We start from the raw sequence: 25936 nt of genomic DNA on the forward strand, positions 1-25936 counted from the left end.
TTTTGACATGGATAGAAGATTGGCTAACTAACAGAAAACAGGCTAGGCATAAATGGGTTAGTTTCTATTTGGGAAGATGTAGTGAGTGGCATTTTACAGGGATCAGTGCTGGGCCCTTCCATCTTTTACATTTTATATAAAAGGCTTGGATGAAGTGACCAAAGGTTCAAATCAAATCTGCTGATGCCACAAAATAGGTAGGGAATGAGTTGTGAAGAGGACATAATAAGGAGGTGACAAAGAGATAAAGATAGGTTAAACGAGTGGACAAAAATCTGGCAAATGGAGTACACTGTGGGAAAATGTGTAATTGTCCCTTTTGGCAGGAAGCATATTTTCTATATTGAGATTGTAGAGCTGAGATGCAGAGGGATCCGGGTGTCCGAGTGCATAAATTGCAAATAGTATGCAGGTACAGGAAGTAATTAGGAAAACTAATAGATTATGATTTATTGTGAGGGGAATGCAATATGAAAGTAGAGGGGTTTTGGTTCAATTATACAGGGAATTGCTGAGGGTGGAATGGTCAACCATGTCAATTGTTGCAGACAGGTTGAGAAGGATTAGGAGGGATAGTTCACCTTGATGACAATGATATGTCATTAATGATCTCAAATAAAAAATATATACTCTGTATTGATTAATAATCCAGAATAACAGATTGATGAAATAGAAATGGACACTGGCACTCTGCTATTAATAGCCTAATAGGAGTGTGTTCATAAACAATATGAATCTGGAACAATATGTGAAATAATTGGGTAATCTATATCTTCATGGGCAAGGCACTGACTGGCTCAATGTAGAATCATTAAGAATAGCTGACAAAAGAAATAACAAGGCCACACTTAATGGATGAGACTGGTGGCATTCAAAAGTTGAGGATAAGTGATATTGAATGGTATGGCAGGGATGGGATGTGGACCTTTACTATGTACCTGTCTGCAGTTGCTTTGTGACATGGTGCAAAATTATTTCATTTGTCAACAATGACGTTTTGAGCATAAAAATTTTCAAAACTGTAAACAAATCAATAAGCTGGCTGGAATCAAGTTAGATTTTTCTAAGAAATTTTTGAAGGCAGCTTATTCAAAAGATATTGGTAGTTTGTGGATGGAAATAATAGCCAGTGAGAATCACAACATGAACTGCAATATTCTTTTATTTAGTTTACAGAAGTATCTATCAGTACAGGTTGCAGAAAGAAAATGTTCAGTGATATTTACAATCATTGCAAAACTCAGCTCTATACAAATTTGATCCTGATCAATATGAACAATATTTCGTAAGAACTATAGCATGTAAAGCATTTTAAAAGCAATAAACACAGGTAAAAGAAAAAAACATTACTGGGTATATCATGTCCACCTAACTATGACATATACCATTGAGTTCAATCTGGGCAGATGCTTTTATTAGATACAGAACACAATGTCAACCTGTGACGTTTTTAAATTTGCTAATGTTACTTACATGGTATATTCTATTATGCTACAAGCAAATCTATACTTGTTAATAAGTTCTATACTCATGTACTGTATAAGATTCTTATTAAATATATTCTACACATCTGTAATTCAGCTGGGAAGAAACACCCCCCCAACTGAAAAATATAAAAACTTTTTTTTTTACAGGTTCAGATGAAAGTAGCTCATGCTTCAGTGCTGTGCAAAATTCTCTAGATTTTAATTAGCATATCATTTGTAATTTGTACAAAAGGAAAGGGAAGGTCAACCTACACAACAAATTAGGTCCTTCCGATAATTCGCTTTCCCTATCTTTTGTACAATTGCAAGCACTAAATACAGAAAAGCAAATTATTACAAGTACTAAAATAGTTAATTGTGGTACAGAAAATGAACATAATGTGCTTATGATTAATGAGCGACTTCCTCATATTAGATTTAAAATTTGCACTTAAAAATAAGCCCAATAGTTAACAGGAAGGTTATAAGATCAGAAATGATATAGATGAGATGATTAATCGGACTTCCTACCACAAATACAGTAAATGGTACACAGAAGTGAGAAAGAAGTGCTTCAAAGCTTCCCCCTCTCTCATTAAGGCTACAAAATGCACTGGTGTATGCTGCAGTATTCACTTGGTACAACAAATTAAGCTGATACAGGTAATGCCACGTTAAAACAGTGCATAAAGAGAAAGAGAATCTTTGAAAGTAAATCTACAAACTATCAAAATACAGGCACATCCACTTCATTTAAACAGTGGACATTTTCGTACTTTAATGGCAATGGAACTTGCAAGAGGGTTAGAAGAATGAAAATCATTTCACAATTATCTACCAAGTCTTTAATATAATTTAATCTTTTAGTAATTCTGGCTTCATCATCCGGTTAAACAAAGCAACATTGACACTGCAATTAACATGTGACATTCCTCCAGGAAGTGGCTGGGTTTAAAAAAGATCCTTTTTTTTGAAAAAAGCATGATGTACATCTTTCAATTCTACAAAGCACGGTGATAACAGAATGGATTCATAGTGTGAAATTGTTCTGTTTAATTTTGCCTGTATGTGTATATACATATATATATATTTTTTATATATATATATACACACACAGAAACTGTCGAAGGCATACCTCAGAAAATGAAAAAAATAAATGAACACGATAACAGAGAGCAGCTTTAAAATAAATCAAAACAGTTATGCTCCAGTTTTTAATTTTGTTTTCATGAACAATCAGGTTTGTTTTTAAAAAAGGTCGTTGAAGCAACATTACTTCTCTTCTATACCAGCAGCATGAATGACAAGGACTATATTACATCACGGTTAGCAGTTAGTGGAAGTATTTACAGAATCACGCAACAATTGCTCTCTCCAGTCTTTTCACGGTTCCTTTGACCTACAGATATTAAAGAAAAGTTTTGGTGAGAATCAAAATCATGAAAAATATCCTCTCAATTTTTCTGGAAAGGCTTTGATTTCTATACAATCCCCACTAGCTACATTAGAACATAAGAACTAGGAGCAGGAGTAGGCCATCTGGCCCCTTGAGCCTGCTCCGCCATTCAATAAGATCATGGCCGATCTTTTTGTGGACTCGGCTCCACTTACCTGCCCACTGACCATAACCTTTCATTCCTCTACTGTTCAAAAATTTATGTATCCTTTCTTTAAAAACAGGTAAGAACAGGTATGCAATCCTCAGACATTTTTTATTGAGAACATATTAAACAACAGCTTTGACTGGCAGTCTCTTTCCAAGTTGAAGTACCCATGTTGCACTTGGTATCTTCACAGTTGAGATAAATCTCTATGCATAATCATAGTTTGAATCCATGCCTTACAATGCCTACAATGCAAATGGCAGGACACTGACACATAAGCTACCTTGTGCATGTCATATGCAGTACTTTTAATATGAAGTATCAACTAAAACAATGGTGTGTCTTTTTTTTATATATAGAATTTCAGGTACTTAACATTTCACACTAAGTGTCAGAAACGAAATGTGGTGACCAACTTATGAACACAACCGTGAGTTCAAATGATCAGATAATCTGTTCGAGAGATGTAGGTCAAAGGACAAATGTTGCACAGGGTCCTGCGATATCTCCCTGCTCTTGTTCAAAAGTGGGAACTGTCATGTGCAACTTGAGGACAGAAGGGGCCTGTATACCCTTTTCCCTACATAAATACATTTGTAAATTATACACAAATTCTTTAAAAACAAAAAGTCCAGTTTTACACTACTTACCCTGGGAGTTTGGCTCTGGCAATGTCTCTCTTGCAACCAAATGCATCACAGTAGTTTTACCAAGAGGAAGCTTTAATGCTGTAAGGAAAACACTGATAATCAAACATTCTAAAATCAATTATTCATCTAATTTGCCTTCCAACCTATGGCTGGTGCAAAAAAATAGCAAAATAGATTTGAACTTGTCAAACATGACAAACCAAGTGATTTCCAGTAATTTCACTATATACCAAGACTGCTTTGTTTCACTTCTGTAACATTTTTCATCCTGCCCCATCATTCCTCACTGTGACTAATTCATCATCAGATGCTTAAGCTGTACATTTCAGTCTCCAACAGGACCTGGATGACATACATACTTCGTGTAATAAGTGGCAGGTTAATTTGTGCCACAGACTCCCAGTCACATCTTGCTGGCCTTCGATGGCACCACCAGCAACCTGGGTGTTAGTCACAGAAACTGAAGTGTACCAGTCATTACTACAATGGGTATCTCATCTCCCAATTCCTCATAGCCTTTTCACCATTTGCAAGACTCAAGAGCCAGGAAATGATTCACCATTTGCCTGGATGGGTACAGGTATAATAGCAATGTCTATTGTTCTAACCTTCATTTTGTAACTCAGTCCTCTGACACCAAGTTTTTTAAAGCTGGATGTTTCTCTTGCACCTTATCATTCAGAACTGAACACAGTACTTATTAAAAGTTAGACCTGATGAAAAGCCTATTCAATTTTAGCATGATAGCATATCAATTAAATCAGTGAAGTACAAATATGAAGCTATCAATATTATTTTTCTACTGAATACTTCTAGGCAACTAATTACATTAAATATTTTTGGTTCATCCTCAGTTTCAATTTCTTTTACATCATTAAGGGGTTTTAATTTAGATTCTTTTAAGGGACCTCCTGCCACTGTATTACTGGAAAAACGTCCAACGTACAATAAAAAGATCAAAGCATAATTCCATTTTTTTTGTGGTGTTCTTTCCTGTAGGGACACAGCTGAGATCAGAGACTCTATTGACACTATTGAAAGTATTGACACTAATGCACATGCTGTAAATCAGCCATATGATAGTATGGACAGTAACACGCTGTGGCACCCCATTAGAAGTCTAACATTTCTAGTAATACTTCAGCAGACAGTAAAGGAATGATTGAGACACTGAAGTGAGGGGAAGAGAAAGCGTGAGTGAGAACAAATGAAAATGAAAAATAATTGATTAATTTGGTTTGTATAGTTATGGGGCAATTCTTCATTCCCTTCCTTTTACCGCAGCGCACACACCTTCTAACCCAATAACATTCATAAAGCAGCCCACAGCTGTCTGTTCTCCTGCTTCCCTCCCACTTGCCAGCACCTCTGTCTTCACTGACCCTCTCCTGCATAATGAAATTCCGCCGCCTTCTTCCTTCTCGCTCGCCTACTCCTTCCCCTGCTCACCGCCACCTCCCTGTTCCATTCCCTCCTCATCAGTGATCTCTCCCACAGTTCCTTGATGTAGTTTCCCACTTCAATATTCAATTAATTTATATGGGCAGTATTTCTTTGACCTTCATCCCCCAGAGTCAACCTATTTCTAAATTCAGAGACGTGTTACCTCTGCCTGATTATATCCCATGTCAAGAAATTATCTGGCTATTTTCCTCACTATTTATAGCAGTTTTAAGAAAACACTCAACAAGCTGAAAAGAAAAGTTGTACATTGTTCAATAATTCTCCATTGCTCTATTTTGAGCTTGTAACTTAATTTCAAATGACGAAAATACAAACAAAAAACTAACAAATCTCTCATGCATGTAGTTTAGTGGTAATGATACTGAACTTAAAACTTTATTAAAGAGGTTGTGGGTTCAAATGATACCGTGATAAATTTAACATTGGACTGTGTCAATGGCTGATTACTGCGGGTACTGGAGTCTGAAACCAAAAGAGAAAACGCGGGTCTGGCAGCATCTGTAAGGAGAGGAAAGAGCTGACATTTTAAGTCCAGATGGCCCTTTGTCAAAGATTTTTCAGCATTTTCTCTTTTGGTTATGTTACATGCAGTTTTTTTTTGGTTCTACTGGTGGCATACATCTGCTCATTACCTTGATATTGTTGCACCTAACAAAATTCATGGATGAGAAAACCTTGATAAAGATAACACTTAAGATTTTGCTTTGTGACAGGGAACATTGGTCACAAAGTGATTATCCAATCTGTTTGGTCTTCCCAACTTGAAGCTCTACTTCTCTACTATTCAAGATCAATAAATGTTCAGGGATGAACAGTCTGCGACCGAGGGTGCTAAATAATGTTAGGGGTAAAACATAACAACATATTAAGAGAGAGTTTAATGAACAGCGGAACCCTGTTGATCAGTGATTGAGACTGACCAAGTAAAGTTGCTTCTGACATTACCCGGATTTGTGAGGAAGCTACACCAATCCTAAATTGGAAGCAGTTGCAAACTTGCTGTTTAGAAATGTTTCTTTTTGTCCTGTTTTGAAAATGACAGCTTTGGCTTTAAGTATGTCTTATAAAAATTCTGAGCAGGTTTGTAAAAAAAAAATCTTCAGATTACTCCCATTAATGGTTCAATTGTATGATTTCATCCAGACTGGAATGTATGACTACATTTAGAGTCAGACGAAGAGGATTCATGCCAGCAAAAGTACAATAAACTGTATATTGCAGAGTTACTATTACAAATAATGATTTTAATGACTAATAAGTTTGAATTGGTACAAGCTCAGTCCATACAGTACATATCTATGTATGTTTCCTGAACAGTTTTTGGAATGGTGGAGGGGCTTCGATAGGACTTTGAGAACTATGTTGCCCTTGATCTAAATTCACAATTGTTTGCCATTGTTTTCAAGAAATTTCTCTGCTTTTTGGAAATGTATTTACTGCAACATGGAGTTACTGACTTTGCTTTATTGATGCACAATTAATGCTATTATTGTTAATTGGCATTATTAAGGAATCTATTCCCAGTCATGCTCTGTCCGTCTGCTTTGTAACTAGCTCAATCTTGTATTTCTTGTGTTCTGCATTTTAATGCAGAATGTTGGCACTTAAAAAAAATAACTAATGTCTTAACTGGGATTTCACTCTGTCTACTCAAATGAATTCACGGTTTCGACAGCACTTCTCAGGGCCTCAATCAAAGGAAAATATGGGTTCCAAACTTGCAGATATCCACTGGTTAGAACAGTGATATTCACTCAGAGAATAGTGAGGGAAAATTGGGGTATTGGAAAACTTTAATCAGGCTGTGACTTGAATTTTTAAAATACTGACAGATTATTGCAATTTATTTCTGCAAAAACATACAAGTGGGGAGGGTCAGGGAGGGCAGTACCGAGCAGGAGAGTCAGTGAGGGGGAGGAAGAAGTGAGCAGGAGGATCAGGGGGAAGAGGTGAGTGAAAGGGTCAAGGGGAATGGGAGGGTTCGTGAATGGATCATGGGAAACATAAGTACTTCAGGATTCAGAAACTGACATTAGCAAATTTCGACTGTCAATTCAACCTGATTAATCATGTTAGTTTTGGCTCTCTCCTATCAATTTCCTGTCGTGGGCGAGCGTATCAGCTTGCTTGTGAGCTAGAGTGACACTGAACCTCATTTAATTATTGGGATATGTGGGGCTGTAATAATTTTATTTGTGGAACTTAATGGACTGTTAAGCAGCTTAGAAGGAATACTGTCTGGTAACTATACACTTTGCATTTGGTCTCTCTGACGTAAAGGAGAACTTGGGCATGATGTATAGCCCCTATTCACCGTAGACGGAAATCCCATAACAGCCACTAAATCTCAGGGGAGGGCCAGAAAAGGATTTGTGCTGGCAAGATCTTGGTTTGAGACTTTCCCCATCCCTGCTGGTGATATGATCAGGGTGAACCTGATTTTCATTAACTTAAATAAATTTCAATACAATTAAAGCGTCTGCCCACGACATATCTTCACACTGGCAAAGCACTACTGGTTTTCAACAGCAAAAACCAGTCACAATGACCATACCAAGGATGTGGAAGTGCCAGGACACCCGTGGATTGAGGGATAAGTCTAGGCATTGTCTCCTGCAGGCAGTGCCAAGCGAGCAGATCGCTTTTGGCTAAGATCAAGGATCAGATCAAGCCCAAGATGGGGTGCAATGCTTTATCTTGTCAGCTTGGATCTTGTTTGTCTCTCTTCTGGGGACCATGAGTTAGATTTGGCTTTGAATTTGGATTTTGGAGCAAGCAAGGAATGGATTTGGGTTTGCCCAGTCCATTCTGAGTGTTGACTTTGTAACTTTCAGAATGGAGTAAAATTTTTTCAAAATGTCCAAGTGGACACATGAAGGGGCAGTATTAAGGGGGTTCTGTCAAAGAGGAGGGTGGGGCGTAACCCTCTTCCAGTAGTGGAGTAACCCTCCTTTTTTAAAGTTTATTTATTGATCACAAATAGGCTTACATTCACATTGCAACAAAGTTACTGTGAAAGTTACAATTAAATTACTCTTTGGTTGGGGAAGAAAAGGGGAAAGCTCTGAAGACTGCACTTTGAGTGGGGAGGGTGGGTAGGGGTAGTGCCCCAATGACTATGAGAGAGTGTGCCACAAATTTGGTTATGTAAGGGGCAGAGGGTCTGACCTCCATGGGTGGCGGGACATTATATGCAACTTTGGGTTTGCCAACATGTTTAGGCACTGTCCCTATGTGATCTTTGCCAGTGCTATGAAATTGCACAGATGCTGCTGAGGGTGACACTGTAGCACAATGATTAGTGCTGCTGCATCACAGCACCAGGGACCTTGGTTCAATTCTGGTCTTGGGTGACTGTATGGAGTTAGCACATTCTCAGTGCTCTTGTGGGTTTCCTCTGGGTGTGCTGGTTTCCTCCTAAAAATGTGCAGGTTAGGGTGATTGGCCATGCTCAATTGTACATTAAGTCTCATGAAGATTAGCAGGGTTAATACATGGGGATAGAGCCATGCTGGGATTGTTGTTGCTGCAAACTCAATGGACCGAATGGCTTCTCTCTGCACTATAGGGATTCAATGATCTTATGATTCTAAATTAGGCGAGGAAGGTTTTCTGTGAAACTGGCAAGTTTCTCGCTTGATCTAACACACTGTAATTTTGGGTAAATTCCACCCCTTGATACGATTCATGAGCATAGCATATTAGATGCACAATGAGATTCTTTTGGAATGAATCCAGTACAAGCACAAGCTTCTGTGGCCCTAGACAGGAATATGGAATGGTGAGAGTGGGCAAGTGTTGCAGCTCGCTCACTTTCACAGATAGTGATGATGTCGCTGTTGAAACCTAAAAAATATGGCAGCCAATGACACCTGAAAGATGAATAAACCCAAGTTAAACCTCTCATTTGAAAAATTGCTGCAGTCAATGTAGCAGTCAAACATCAACTTAGAAAGGGTGACCCTGGAGTAGGATTTGATGCCTTCAGAATGCTGAAAGGGGTTTTCGATTATGGGATCAAAAAAGTGACACTAATGGAGGCTGGGAATACAGAAGGTCAGGATCCCATCATGATTCTGAGAAAGAAGGGCACAGGTGCAGAAAATAGGATGAATGTGGTTGAGGTGCCTATGTTGAAGGTGGTGGAAATCCACAGCTGAAAATATTTCAGAATTTCTGGTGTGGAATATTATGTTGTCAAAGCAGATGTGACATTAATTGTCCCCATCTCCCTGATACTTGATTAGTTTTCTAGAACCACAATGGCTCCTCTAGATATTGTTGAATCTTAAGTGATATCGATTCTCTTATTGTTGCTGTAACCTTGGAAAGATCTCACCTGGGTGAGACTCAGTGCCGTCTGAGATGTAGTTAGATTGGGAGAAGGGAGTGGAATCTTTTCAGGAAGTTGAGTGGAAAGGAGGCAACAAATACAGACTTGACCACAACTCACACATTGGGTTCTTTGTTTCCATCAGTTGTCATTTTTGTATTCTATTCCACTTCAGTCCCTCTGATCTTGGCCTCCTACACTATTCCAGCAGAGCCTCTTGAAGAATAATATCTTGTTCTCCACTACACTTCCTGAAGTCGATGACAATCTCCTTTATTTTGTTGACATTGAGGGAGAGATTGTCATTGCACCAGTTCACCAGATTCTCTATCTCTTTCCTGTACACCGTCTCATCATCGTTTGAGATCTAACTCACTATTGTGGTGTCATTAGCAAACTCGAAAATCGACTCGGAGCAGAATTTGGCTACACAGTCTTGGATGAAGGGCCGAGAACACAGCCTTGTGGGGCACCAGTGTTGAGGGTGATCGTGGAGGTGGTGCTGCTGCCTAACCTTACTGATTAGGGTCTGTGGGTCAGGAAGTTCAGGGTCCAGTTGCAAAGGGAGGAGCTGAGCCCCAGGCCATGGAGGTAGGTTTCTTAGGAATAATGGTGCTGCAGGGGAACTGTAGTCGATGAATAGGAATCTGACGTTGGTGCCTTTGTTATCTAGATGCTTCAGAGTTGAGTGCAGGGCCAGAGAGATGGCACCTGCTGTGGACCTGTTGCAGCAGTAGGCGACCTGTACTGGATCCAGGCAGTCTGGGAGGCTGGAATTGATTCATGTCATGACTAATCTTTCAAAGCACTTCATAATTATGGACGTCAGAGTCACATGATGATAGCCATTAAGGCACACTGCTTGGCTTTTCTTTGGTACTGGGAAGATGGTCTTCTTCTTAAAAACATAGAAACCAGAAACAAGTGAGGGCCATTTGGCCCTTCGAGCCAGCTCTGCCATTCATTTTCATTATGGCTGATCATTGAATTCAATATGATCCCCCTTCTCCCATATCCTTGGTTCCCATTAGCCCCATCTATCTGAAGCACATAGGGACCTCAGATTTGAGTAAATAGAGGTTGAAGATGTCTGCAAGTATCCCCGCCAGCTGATTCGCGCAGGACCTGAGTGCTCTTCCAGGTACCCATCCGGGCCAGTCGCTTTCCGTGGGTTGACCTTCGAGAAGGCTGCTTTGATGTCTGTAATGGTGACCTCGGATATAGGTTCACCTGATGCTTCTGGGGTGGAGGGCTCTCGCTGACCTCTTGCTCAAAACGAGCATAGAATGCATTAAGCTCACTGGGGAGGGGTGCATTGGTGCTGGCGATTTTACATGCCTTTACCTTGTGGCCTGTGACTCTAGCTAGGTGCTGTACTGTCTTCTGGCATTTTTGATGGATCTCCGTAGATCATATTTGGCTTTCTTGTATAGGTCAGGATCGTCTGACTTGGTACGCGTCAGACCTGGGCTTCAGCAAGCAGTGGATATCCCTGTTCATCTATGGTTTCCTGTTGGGAAACATGGATTTGCTTCTTTGGCATACAGACTTCCACACACTAATGAAGTCAGTTACTGCAGTGGCGTACTGGTTCAGGCTGGTCGCACAGTTTTTAAATACTGACCAGTCTAATGACTTTAAGCAGTCCCATAAGAGATCATCCCAATCTTCACACCAACATTGCATGATTTTCTTTAAATGGATTCTGCTGTTTCAGTTTTTGCCTGTAAGCCAGAAGCAGGAGCACAGCCTTGTGGCCTGGTTTCCCTGTCCCTTCTGCCAGAATGCATTACCTTACACTACTCTGCATTAAATTCCACCCGCCACTTACCTACCCACTCTACTATCCTGCGTTGCAGTCGATTGGTATCATCCTCACTGTCTGTCACTCCTCCAAGTTTGATACCATCAATAAATTTTGATATTTTATTCTATATTCCAAAATATATATCAAAAAGCCCTCACTCTGCCCATATATCCTGCTGATTCCTTTTCCACTGTTGATTCTTTTTGCTCTACTTAACTTCAACTGTTGAAAAAGGCCTATTTCCACCTGCTCAATGGGTAATAAATGCAAACTTTAAAAAAAATGCCTTTAACGCAGCATAATATTTCAATACATTTCATAAGAGAAGGGGCAATTCAAACATGAAGTCTGCCAGTGTTATGAACGGTGTGCAAAGTTAAGCACTAATACCTTTTTGGCATTTACATCGGCATGGATCTTACAGTCCTGCCGATGGCACACCCCCAGGCGAAAAGCGTGTTTAACAAGAAACCCTATTGACAATGGTGGGACTAGAAGATCCCACTGCAAGCATGCCACACACTGCCTCCTGCTAGCGCGAAAACACACCGTGGAGGGGGAAGAAAATCCCACCCAAGGTTACATATATAGGAATTGAGCTGTCCTTTGAAGTTGGAAAAAATGAAGCAAGGCTTTTGCCTTGGGGAAGACTAGGGGAGAATTCCCAAGCACAGGGCAATAATGGCTAAATGCTCCATCATTTTCAGTTATGGCGTTGGAGAGGAGAGGGATGGAAAAATGAACATCAGTTTAAACTTGGAACACGAGCTGGGGTTAAGGAGAGGAAAAAGATAGTTTTAAAGTTTTTTAAAGTTTATTTATTAGTCACGATAAGGCTTACATTAACACTGCCAGGAAGTAACTGTGAAATTCCCCTAGGAAAATAGGATGCAGTGAGATGGCAAAAGGAAGGAGGAAGGGAAATTTGAAATCAATTCACTGATGGTGTGATGGATGGTAACGTAAGTGGCAATACACAGCTTCAACTTGACACGGGTAAAATGCAAACAGGTATTCTGGATGATTTAATGTTTGTGTAGAGCGGAGATCAGCAGGGCTTTGCAAAGATCAAAGTAGTTAAGTATGGAGTAATTAAGGAAGAAAGAGAGAAATAAGCTGTTGGTAATAAGAATGGAAGGGTTTGAAGCTCAGGGATGATTAAGACAGAAGTCGAACAGGTTAAGGGTTACCTTAGAGCAATTAGGAAGGGCTAAGGAAGCAGGAACTATTCTGACCAGTTTTTAGTGAGAACAGAACTCTTATGGCTTTAATCATACTCAATATTTATCAGGAGGAAGTTTTAGTTGATTCATGACAATGCCAGATACCTGCACAACAAGTTGCTGGAGGTGGTGGAAACAGCTAGGTAGTACAACACACATGAAATCTTATCCCATTGCTGGAGGTGATGTTTATGAGGCAGCATATGTACAAGTAATGGGAAGGACTGAGGGGCCAGAGAAGCCATTGCAGATGCACTGGAAAGCATTAAATAATGCCATGGAATTAGATTGCAGAGGGGAAAGGGGAAAGAACCAACCATATTGAAGGCTTTGAGAAGGTTAAAGAAAAATTATGAGTGGTGGTAGGGGGCATCAGAATGTCACAAAAAAGAACAGTTGATGAAAGTATGGAATTAAAAATATTTTATTTGATTAACTTCACAAAGACTTGATAACTTCATGCTGACAGTTAGTATTTAAAATACTGAAGAATGATCAATTCCACCTGACTTACATTAATTTCTAACTTTCTCAAATGCCATATACAGATTAATTTTCTTACCTCCTAGGGTTACGTTTCCATGTAGAAATCTCCCTTGGTAGATAAGCCTAAGAATGCTTGGACTGCTGACCAATTCATCTTCCCAATCTAAAGAACCAATACAAAGTGGCACTTTTAAATTGAGGACAACACAACATAAAAAGAAAGGCATGCAGAAGTTCTGGTTGTTCTAAAGAGGTGATGAACACACTGGCATGCATAATGAAACAAAAAATCTAAATGGGTTTGAAAAACAACCAGACAGGTTCTCATCAGTAAATGGAATTTAGAATTAGAGATCCAACAAGGGAAAATTACATGTAGGTTGACTCTATGGACTGAAGATCTTCTTCCTGAAACAGTTTAATGTAACTGTATAATTATAACCAAAACATTACCAGATGACTAACTCATTCCAATGTAATGTATAATGGAATTAATTCTGTATTTTATTCAGTTATTTCAAACAGTAAAAAATACAGCAAATACTGGACAGTAGTTCTCTGACGTTTGAAAGAGAAGTTAATGTCCTCTTTCCTAGGTGATTGGATTTTAATAAACAACTGACAATCTTACCAGCTTCTTGATGAGCCCTATAAATCTCATTTGACTGAGAATAGAAAAGTAGATTATTAGCTTTGCTTCTGCAGCAAAACAAGTTCACCTGCACCAAAAGGAACTCAAGGAAAATAACACTGATATTTATGTCTGAAACTGAACTATATCCTAACTAAACCCATTGACACTCTAAAATCACAATGTTCTTTCTTTCTTAGTTATTAAAGTACAATGTGCATTTATGTAGAGAACATTTTAGAGTTATAGAGGTTTACAACATAGACACAGGCCCTTTGGCCCAACTTGACTATGCCGCCCAGTTTTTACCACTAAGTTATTCCCAGTTGCTGGCGTTTGGCCCATATCCCTCTATATCCATCTTATCTACATAACTGTCTAAATGCTTTTTAAGAGACAAAACTGTGCTCGCCTCTACTACCTCTGGCAGCTTGTTCCAGACACTCCCACTCTGTGAAAAATTTGCTCCCTGGTGCTCTCACCAAATCTCTCCCCTCTCACCATAAACCTATGCCTTCCAGTTTTAGACTCTCTTACCTCCAGGAAAAGATTTGACTCACTACCTGATCTATGCCCTCATTATTTTACAGACCTCTACAAGATCACCCCAAGCCTCCTATTCTCCAGGGAAAAAAATCCCATCCTATCTCGCCTCTCCTTATAACTCAAACCATCATGTCCCAGTAGCATCCTACTAAGTCTTTTCTGCACTTTTGCTAGTTTAATAATATCCTTTCCATAATAGGGTGACCAGAATTGCACACAGTATTCCAAGTGTGGCCGTACCAATGTCTTGTACAATTCAACAAGACATCCCAACTCCTGCATTCAATGTTCTGACCAATGAAACCAAGCATGCCAAATGCCTTCTTCACCACCTTGTCTACCTGTGATTCCCCTTTCAAGGAGCTATGAACTCTTTATTCTATAACTCTCCCCAATGCATTACCATTAACTGACTAAGTCCTGCCCTGGTTCAATCTACCAAAATGCATCACCTTGCACTTATCCAAATTAAACTCCATCTGCCATTCATCAGCCCACTGGCCCAATTGATTAAGATCCCGTTGCAATCCTAGATAACCTTCATTGTCTGCTATACCACCAATCTTGGTGTCATCTGCAAACTTAATAACTATGCCTCCTAAATTCTCATCCAAATCATTAATATAAATAGCAAATAACAGTGGACCCAGCACTGATCCCTGAGGCACACCACTGGCCACAGGTCTACAGTTTGAAAAACAACCCTCTACAACATCCTCTGTCTTCTGTCATCAAGCCTGTTTTGTATCCAATTGGTTACCTCACCCTGGATCCTGACAGATTTAACCTTATGCAACAACTTACCATGCGGTACTTGTCAATGGCCTTGCTAATGTCTATGTAGACAACGTTGACTGCACTGCCCTCATCTAACCTTCCTGGTTACCCCTGCCAAAAACTCAATCAAATTTTGAGAACCACAAATATAGTATCCATCATTGCTATATAGCTATTTGTGAAAGAATCTAAGAAATCAGAGGAGTAGGCCATAGTGCCCCTTGATCCTGCGAGACCATTCAACAAGTTGTTCATGGCTGATCTGTCTCAAATCCACTTTCCTGCTCTATCCCCATATTCCCCAATTCCGTCAATTTTCCAAAATGTAGCAATTATAGCTTCTTTTGCCAATTCAGGGCCATGAAGCGATGAGGAAAAATGGTTTCACACAGCAAGTGGTTAACTGTGGGGGGATGGGGGGGGGGGGAAGAGACAGATTCAATCATGGCATTCAAGAGGGAATTGGACGATTATTTGATAAAGAACAACATGCTGGTCTACAGTGTGAAGGCAAGTGTGATACTAGGTAAAATGTTCCTTTGAAGAGACAGCATGAACAAGATGGGCTAATGGCCTCCTTCTGTGCTATTACCATTCTGTGATTCTGTGAATTTGCTCTTCAACTGAGCTCCCACTGCCACATCCACAAGTAAAGAATTCCAAAAATTCCAAATGAAGACATTTCTGATCTGAGTCCTAAATTTCCAACCCTTTATCTAGAGGATATGAAGATCCCACCATAAGTTCTATGCTTTCCAACAAAAGATAACAGTCTTTCAGCTTTTGTCCTTTCAAGAGGTCAGAATTTCAGATTTCAATGAAATCACTTCTTCTAAACATCAGAGTACAAGCCTATTCAATCCACATTGTCCCTAATCCCATGCAGCTTAATCTTGTACAACAGCTGCTTGTGTGGCACCTTATTGAACACCTTGAAAATCCAAAAAACACTACATCCATTGGTTGCCTTTTACCTCCTTGAATTACATTCTCAAAATGTTCTAACAGATTTGTCAGTTTTCCTTTCATAAGTCTGCGTTTATACTATCTAATCATAAGTGATATCTCAAATGCCCTGTCATTACAATCTCAACAATAGGTTCTGCAATTTTCTTTATTTCCCATTATAATTTCTCCTGGGATTCACATTCACTCTCATCAATCTCTTCCATTTTACATAGTTCTAACAGCTCTTACAATCTGTTTTGTCTTTCATGCTAGTTTAATCATAGATTCTATTTTCTCTACCGATTTCTTGTCCATTCTTTCCTAAAGCTCTTCCAAAGCCGAAAGCTTACTATTTATCATAAAACCAAGCAGCCTTTCTTTCAACTGACCACATAGAACTGCTGCCTATCTAAGGTTACTTCTAAAATGAGAGGGTCAGTCTCTCAGTTAATTAGCATTTTTACCTGGGTGCAAGGCTAATGTGTTTCACATTGCCGTTGGGAAGAGGCTGGAGGAAGCCATTTCTGAGGTCAGGCTTCCCTACAAATCACTGAATCTGTTGACTCTAATATATAATTCTTGAAAATAATTCTGCACTCCAGCAGCAATACACCACATATATTTTATTGTTATTATCTGTTGTGAATGTAGGCTTGCCTCGCGAGGAGCTTAAAAATGTGATAAGCAATGGGGGAGAAATATCCTCTCTGTTCTTTATGGCTTTTGCTGCAAAATATGATTGCAATGCTTTTACAATATATATGTCTACCACAAGTTCACAGACCCCTACAGCCAATTTGATTATATTTCCTCCCACATCCCTTAGTACAAGAACTTCAAGTTTTTTTCATTGCCATTGTCCTGATGATGCCATCTTCCACACCACTGCTTGTTATTCATTTCCCTTTCTCTTCAGCTAAAAATTCCCCTCCACCATTGACAAGCCCCTCAGCCACACTCATCTCATTTTCCACACTTTTGCCGGGGCCACCTTCGCCTCCCCCTCAGAACACAAAAAGAATGCTTTCTATTGTCTTGGCCTTCCATTCATTCCACCAGTCTCACATTCAACAGGTCACTTATCTCCAATGTGATGCCACAAACACATTTTCACCTTCCCTCCCTAAGAATTCAAAATGGGCCAGTACACCCAAGTCCACTCTACCATCACCCACTTCCTATACAGTGCAGCAGATGCATCATCCCATTTCCTCCTCCCTTCCCAAATTCTCCTTCCATGTGTGGCAGCAATTTACTTGCAAGTCTTTCAATTTTATACCACAGTCATTGCTCACAATACAATCTCCCCCACACATTGTGGACAGGAACCAAATGCGGATTGTATAATCATTTTGCTGAACATCTGTTCAGTTTGTAAGCCTGGAGCTCCTACTTGCTTGCACTTTAATTTTCCATTGAGCTCCTACACTGACCTCTCTGTCTTCTTATACCGTTCTAATGATGGTCAAAGAAAACTTGAGAAGTAGCACCTCATCCTTCCATTAAGCATCCCCCAATCTTCAGGACTCAACAGTAGCAGCAGTGTGTACTATCTACAAGATGCACTGCAACAATTCACGAAAGATCCTTAGACAGCACCTTCCAAACCCACGACCACTTCCACTAAGGACAAGGACAGCAGGTACCTGGGAACACCACCACCTGCAAGTTTCCCTGCAAGCCACACTCCATTCTGACTTGGAAATATATCACTGTTCCTTCAAATCCTGGAATTCCCTCTCTTAAGGCATTGTGGGTCAACCTACAGCACACGGACCGCAGCGATTCAAGAAGGCAGCTTAACACCACCCTCTCAAAGGCAACTGGGGACGGACAATAAATGTTGGCCAGCCAGTGACAACCATGTCCCACAAATGAATTAAAAAAATTCTACAATTTCAGATCATAACCACTTTCCCACTTTTTTGGACAGATGGTCCGGCTATTCATTTTACTACTTCTGCCTTTCACCCTATCACATGCTTTTTCTTTAGTTTTTCTCTCCCTGCCTCCAGGACTGCTTAAAACCTGTTACACATCAGAAACATTTTCCAGTTCAGATGAAAGATCACTGGCCTGAAATGTATGTTACCCCATCCACACCCTGTCTGACCTATTTCCAAATGTTTATATTCATAATTCACTTTTTTTTGTTCAGTATATACAGTGAAGATGGAAAATATGCTGTCATGATTACTCCCATTTGAGGCAATCTAATACCATATGATTATGTACAGTTATGGCTTTTTATTTTTCAGTTTAGCAGGGGTTTTAAAAAAAGACATCACAATGCCTGACGCTGTCAAATTACAGATCTCTTCAACACTCAGATATAATGAAAAAGTAAACTGAATTGAGTGTATAGGACATACTTAAATTCTAAGTTGCCAAATGGTCCCATATGGTTTAGAGGTTGGAATTTCTGGTTTTCATCCAGGTGGTCTGGATTTGGCTCCCAATATGGAAATCCACATTTATGGGTGGCGCGATGGTTAGCACTGTTGCCTCACAGCACCAGGGACCCGGTTTCAATTCCAGCCTTGGGTGAATGTGTGTGAAATTTGACGTTCTCCCTGTGCCTGAGAGGGTTTCCTCTGGGTGCTTCGGTTTCCTCCCATATTTCAAACAGGGGAAGGTTAGGTGCATTGGACATGCTGAATTGTCTGTTAACGTCCAAAGATGTGTAGGTTAGAGGGATTAGTGAAGTAAATGTGTGGCGGATGAGGATGAGCTGGGTAAGATGTTCTCTAAGAAAACTGGTGCAGACTCGAAGGGCTGTATTGCCCCCTTCTGCACTGTAGGGATTCTATGATCCTAAATGGGGAGAAAAAAAATAGCAGGTTCTGCTAGATCTGTGAGGAAACATTGGCTCTAAAATAGTTTAAAACAAATTATGCGACAGACATGAAGCTACAGTAAAAAAAGTTACTAATAAGTAGAACAGAGTTCACAGCTTTTCAATTGGCTCTATAGTTTATCATATTTCTTAAAGCTCTTCAAAAGATGTGTTTTCTTATAACTACTGTGATAGTACTAACATTGTTCAACCATTTCATTAAGGCAGTCACACTATGTTTATCGAAATTTGATTTTATATGATGACATGACTTTTGCAACTGGTCATCGTCTCTGTACCAAAAGGATTTGGTTAAGACGAAACCATCACAAACTTATTTTTTGCTTACAGATTCTTTTCATAACTATGAATGCACATTGCTTTCCGGTCTGGAACATTATGCCAATGTATTGTTGACCTCTTCAGTCATTGAGGCACTCTGCTAATGCGGAAAATTAAAAAATGAATTGTTCCTCCCAATATGTGCAGATGCGGCTATCTAATACAGCTGTTACGGTTTGCAGCCTTAGCATACGTTAAGCCTTTCACTGAACATATCCTGCGAGAATAGTATAACATTCTCATTGTTATGAAATTTACATATTATACAACAAATTTTACTGAGCGATTAATAAAATTTTTCAAAATAGATCCCATCCCAGATCTTTATAGTTATTATTAAAACGTATATAAAAGGAGTCTAATGCTACCTAGATATAGTTTGTTCTGATTCACTGGCAAGGACTAAGTTACTGACTTTCCTAACATATCAAAGTTGATGAGAACTTTGCTACATTATCTGAAGAACAGGGCTAATGGGAGGGTATTTCCCACCCTAGGCAAACCTTCATAATAACAACCATTCTCCCTAATATTCTGAGAAACATCGATGGAAGTGACATCACAGAAAGCTGGAGGATCTCTACAGATCTGACAGCATCTGTGGAGAGAGAACAGAGCCAACGTTTCGAGTCTGGATGATCCTTTGTCAGAGTCTTGGGGAGCAGGTTAACATGGGTATACACATTAGAAAACCAAACACGCAGTTGTGTGAACACACCTGAATAATGAGCTGGCTATGGATAAAGCTCTGTTGTCTAGCTTTTTGTCAGTCATTTATAGAAATAATGTGAGAACATTTGCAGTACACCTTAAAAACAAATCACTGACCAGATCAGAAGTGAAGTGATCTGAATCCCCACTCATGCTCAGTATCTCAATGAAATTCAAGCCCCAAACATCACATTGCACCCCAGCCTGCCAAAATCCTAGTCAGAGTCCTCTTAGCTGGGATTTCAGTTTGGCGAGGTTCGAATTTGACTTGGTAGCGATGTTGGATGTGCTATCGCTGTGTGGCAACATCTTATGATGACTGGAGTTGGAGTTTTCTCCTCCCTTGGGTGCTGATGACAAAATATGGCACTGATTTGTTTAGAATGCTGGATTTCAATTCTGAGCTTTAAAAAAGCCAGCAGATTTTCACCAACCACCCCACTAATCCCAAATCTTGCTGCCGTAGGTGAGCACTTAGTTTACCTGTGGGAGCATTGGCTCTGAAGAGCAGGTAAAGCAATTTAGAAATACTTCTTGTTGTAGGTACTTCATAAGAGCAATTCTTCCATGTGGATGGAATTTGAGTCAGCGATGCACATCAAATACAAATGAAAAATTATATTGCTACTGGAGATTAACTTTGACCTACAGGAAAAGGGAAACAAAACCTCCTGATGCTACCAGCTGAGGTTTTGATTCATTTTATAGCTCTAATGCACCATGGTGTCATTGTTCTTTTGACCCTTCCACAATGTATTTTCATGTTTTATTATAAATAATAAAACAGTGATGTACTGTAAAACTGAATCTTTAGAAATATGAGTAGCCTTTTAAGAACTCAATCTGCCTATTACATTAAAAACATCTGCAGGCTATAAATAACTTGTACAAGACTGCCATCACCTACAGAAATATACAGAATCAAATCTTTTTCATAATAACACAAATATGTCTATTGTCTTCAAATCATAGATGTGATATCTTATTTTTCACCTATTTAAGATCTGCCCTGGTAGGATAAATATTACAACAGGGTTAAATACACACAAATAGTTTTTCACTCTATGAATATAGTTGAAGAAAAACAGATTTCATTCCTCACTTCCTTAGTGTTCACAACCTGGTTTCCACATCCCAAAAGGTGTGAAAATATGGGTCAACAGTAGTGCAGGTTAGAGATAAGAAAGTCAATCTCAGGAGTTTGCTATCAGCAACTCCCATATTAAAACAGAACCCAGAGTACCTAGAGCGAAATATTGGTTTACCTCACAAAAGCGATGGTAAGATGCAGAGATATCACCCTCCTGAAAATAGATTTCACTGAAGTGTGAACATAAGAACATAAGAAATAGGAGCAGGAGTAGGCCATCTAGCCCTTCGAGCTTGCCCCGCCATTCAATAAGATCATGGCTGATCTGTCGCTGCTCAGTTCCACTTTCCCGCCCTCTCCCCATAACCCTTAATCCCCTCTCTTATCAAAAACCCATCAACCCGCGTCTTAAAAATATTTAGCGAGGCAGCCTCCACCACTTCAACGGGCAGAGAATTCCAGAGATTCACCACCCTTTGAGTGAAGAAGTTCCTCCTCAACTCCGTTCTAAACTGCCCCCCTTTTATCTTGAGGCTGTGCCCCCTAGTCCTACTGTCTTTTTTGAGCGGGAAGAGTCTCTCCACCTCTATCCTATCCATCCCATTCATCATCTTATACGTCTCAATGAGATCTCCCCTCATTCTTCTAAACTCTAACGAGTACAAGCCCAGTTTATTCAGCCTCTCCTCATAGCTCAACCCCCTCAACTCCGGTATCAGCCTAGTAAACCTCCTCCGCACTCCCTCCAAGGCCAAAATATCTTTGCGCAGGTGCGGCGCCCAAAACTGCACACAGTACTCCAGCTGCGGCCTCACCAATGCCCTATACAGCTGCAGCAAGACCTCCCTACTTTTATATTCAATCCCCCTCGCTATGAAGGCCAGCATCCCATTTGCCTTCCTGACCACCTGCTGCTGATAAACATGTTTACAGAAAAGTCTGGGACAGTATGTGAGGGATGGTGCTGCAGAGTTATAAAATGGGGCCAGCTTTGATTCAATGGCTACAATGTAGATAAATGTCATATCACAAAACAACTACTCACCCATTGGCCAGTTTTCATACACATGTTTGGCAATGTCTGCTGCTGAATCATTGGGTGAAAACAGAAATTCCTTCGTTTTTCCACTTACCAAAATGAGTCGCAAGTTAATCTGTTTAAAAGGAAAAGACAGCTCTTCAATACAGCACTGAGAAGCAAACTATAGCTAAGATTCAATGCTCAACATTAACGTTACTGAACCATTAGATACCAAGAACAGCAGATAAATCACTAGACCACACTACCGAAGAATTGCAATGAATATTCCAAATTAACAAACTATAAATTAACATTCAGGAGATAAGACGCCTCTAGCTTGTGAATCAAAATACACAGTCAGCTTGTCTGGCCACTGGAACACTTAAAAGGGAGGGAAAATAACTTGCATTTGTATAGTGATTGTAATGACCTCAATGTCCCAAACACATTTTACAGGCAATGAAACACTTTCAATTCATAGTTACTGTTGCATTGAAAACACAGCAGCCAAACTGGGCACAGCAAGGCTCGACAAACAGCAACAAGATAATCTGTTCTTAGTGATGTTGGTCAAGACAATAAATATTGTCCTGGATGTCAGATAGAACTCCCCTGGTTCTATTTGGAAAAGTCAGTGGATTTTGTTTTACGAACGCCTGAGGAATTAATTTAATACCTCATCTAAAATATGTCAACTCTGTCAATGCTGAATTCCCTCAGTACTGCACTGAAAGAGTCAGCTAGCATTATATGCTGAGGTCTTTGGAGTGGAGCTTTGATTTATAACCCACTGACTAAGAGATGAGATTGCCATCACTGAGCCTAGGCTGCCAAGCGAAGTAAGGGATCTAAAGCTAGAAAATTACAGCACTAACCTAAACCCAATAACCTGAGCATACAACCTTTAGAATCTAAGGGCAGCACAGTAGTTAGTACTGCTGCCTCACAGCTCCAGGGACTTGGGTTCGGTTCCTGGCTTGGGTCACTGTCTGTGTGGAGTTTGCACGTCCTCTCTGTCTGCGTGGGTTTCCTCCGGGTGCTCCGGTTTCCTCCCACAATCCAAAGATGTTCTGGTTAGGTGCATCGGCCATGCTAAATTGCCCTTTCGTGTTCTGGGATGTGTAGGTTAGAGGGATGAAGGGGATAAATGTGGGGTTGCGGGGTAGGGCCTGGGCAGATTGTGGTTGGTGCAGACGTGATGGGCCGAGTGGTCTCCTTCTGCACTGTAGGGATTCTTTTCATGATCGACAGCATGGCTGCCAATTCATAGGGCTTTGAATTAAAGTTTTGATTTAAACACGTATTCGTGGAATATTTTGTTAATTCCAAGAATTGGTGGAAGTATTTCGTAAAGAAGATGGCATAAAAGTGAACATATTTCAAGTAACCAATCGAAAAACACTGCCACCTCTTACAAAAGTAATCTCTTACAAATTTCTCTAAGTATACTTATGTAACTGCAGTGACCTCCTTCACTTCCTTATCCAGCCCCAATAGCAAGAGCATAAAGCTCTCATTTACTACGAGGAATGTCATAAAACTAGTGGAAGAGAGTCCAACACCCAAATTTAGTCAACACATATCAAACATTACTTCATTACAAATCCAAAGCCATCTACCAGTCACTGATAAGAACCTCAAATTTGCACCATTCAACTTGTAATTACAGTAATTAATCTCAGTCAGTAACTGTCCAATTATCTGGCCTTACAACTCCACTGTAGCAGACTACCACAATATCTCAAGTAACACACTGAATATGTGTATGTATACCATCAAACTCTAATATTTAAATAACCTGGCTATTGCTCAAGAGGTAAGAACCATATTGCTGAAACAATCCTTAAAAAAACTATATTCTCATTACTATTGGGATCTGAAAGTCCCACTTGGGAGACCAGGGGCAGGATTTTCTGGCCACACTTGCCCCAAAACTGAAAAATCCCACCAAAAGTCAATGGACCTTTGTAAGGTCTGCCCACTGCCCTTCACGGTTCCCGTGGCAGGTGTGCGGGAACATTCCCCTTCCAAGTGTTTCTACTAACAAGTTCATTATAAAATAATGAGGCCAATTGGTATGTTGCGCTTGCACAGGCTCTCACAGAGCTAATTACCAAGTCTTATTTGTTACCATTTATACAATTCAAATCTTTCAATTATTTCTTCACTTCCCTTCTAAAAGTGACTATGGATTCCAATGTTTCTGACAGGGTGTTGTCCTAACAACTTTGTTAACATTCTCACTTTTCCCATGGTTCTTCTGATAACCATCTTAAATATGCCCCCCCGCACCCCCCCAGTCACCTCCCACAACACACCCACTGGCAATACTGATCATGAAAATATCCTTTCCTGATTTATTTAATCAAAACCTCTCAATTTTGAACACCTCTATTAGATAATCACTCAATCTTCTGGGTTCCAATTAAAAGAGTCACACTCTAGTCCCTCTTCATAACTAGAGTTTCTTACCCATGACATCAACTTAGCAAACTTCTCCTACGTTCCCTCCGTGGCAGTAATATTTTGCTTCAAGTGCCGAGACTAAACATCCCTAACTGCACTCAATCTGAAATCCTCAAGAGATATTCCTGACTTGAAGGGGTCTTTTTAAAAAGAAAGGGAATCGTATTAACTGCCCCTCAGGATGAACCAAGATACAGCAAATCAAGCCAAGAGTACTACCATTTATTGGAAGATGAACTGTCATTTTGAAGAACCATAGACTAAGGCAATAATATTTCATGGATATAGAATCATAGAATCCCTGCAGTGCGGAAGGAGGCCATTTGGCCTATCCGATCTGCATTGACTCTCCGAAAAGCATCTTACCCAGGCCCACTTCCTCGCAACCCCATGCATTCACCTTAGCTATTCCACATGCCCTATACAAGTTTTGGATATTAAATTACTGTTTATTACTAGTAAATTACTATGGCCAATCTACCTAATCTGCATACCTTTGGACTGTGGGAGGAAACCAGAGCACCTGGAGGAAACTCACACAGACACAGGGAGAACATGCAAACACCACACAGTCACCCAAGGCTGGAATTGAACTTGGATCCCTGGTGCTACCAGGCTGGAGTGCTAACCCCTGTGTCACCATGCCACCCTAATGTCCCTTTGCAATATTTAAGTGCTGTCTGTAGAAAGAGACAGCAGCAGAAAGGGCCATAACAATCATGTCTGAAGAACCAGAAGCTGTAAATCATTAGGTATCCAAGCCTGTTCCATTTTGGAGACACAAATACAGTAACTGATCTCCTGATAATAAGAGTACTAATAACTAACTATGACCTGCAGAAAGCTCACAGAAGCGATTTTCCATCTGCTTTCGCCAGTGAGAACAGCGACACAGGCTGAAAACCTGGAGAATCAGAAAATGCTCTTCGCTCCGGAGAGACTGCATTCTGCAATCTTCCCTGGCCCTTGCCAGTGATGACACGAGGTTCATATCCACATAGGGCAAGAACCTAAGTTAAAGGAATCTTAATTAACAGGGCCCATGCCATATATTCCCCCACTGCCATATTTTCAAACCTTGCCGACAACAGGTTCATCCGTATGTGAGGAATGAACAGCACATAATACCTCGTGGCGGGACAGGCCTGGATTCGTCTGCTCTGTTACCTTATTGGATTGTATTTCCAGGTGCCATATTTAAATAGCACCCTCACACACACTTTTTCTGCATCCCAAAACTTGATATGCAAACACGAGAATGGCCCGAAGAGACAAATCTGTGCGTCCAGGTTCAGCAACAAGGCATTTACGTAATTCCTCTTGGCATCAAGGACTGTCATCGGTTCTTACCGCCCCGGTAACAGGAGCAGGGCAGAGCTGACTGGTGAAAACAGGGACCGTTCTTCAGCTGATGGAGAAATCAGCACCTTCCAATAATGAGGCCCCATCCACTAGTCTTCACCCATCTGCTGAAACGGAGTGCTCTTTACCGTAAGTGAATCCAGCCAATCACTAATCATCTCTTCTCTCTATTA

General features: G+C 40.2%; 1 protein-coding gene across 1 annotated transcript in view; it reads right to left on the minus strand.

The window, feature by feature from the left end:
* Positions 1-1144: 1144 nt before the first annotated feature.
* Positions 1145-25936, minus strand: part of ubl3a (ubiquitin-like 3a) — an 82626-nt gene continuing 57834 nt past the window's right edge. The window contains exons 2-5 of the mRNA XM_080197419.1: positions 21960-22068; positions 13110-13196; positions 3721-3798; positions 1145-2865 (exon numbers count right to left, since the gene is read on the minus strand). Of these exons, the coding sequence (XP_080053545.1) occupies positions 2813-2865; positions 3721-3798; positions 13110-13196; positions 21960-22068 (327 nt within the window). The 3' untranslated portion in view covers positions 1145-2812. The remainder of the gene's footprint in view (positions 2866-3720; positions 3799-13109; positions 13197-21959; positions 22069-25936) is intronic.

Source organism: Carcharhinus amblyrhynchos, chromosome 10, assembly GCF_965287045.1.
Source record: "Carcharhinus amblyrhynchos chromosome 10, sCarAmb.v2.hapA, whole genome shotgun sequence".
NCBI lineage: Eukaryota > Metazoa > Chordata > Chondrichthyes > Carcharhiniformes > Carcharhinidae > Carcharhinus > Carcharhinus amblyrhynchos.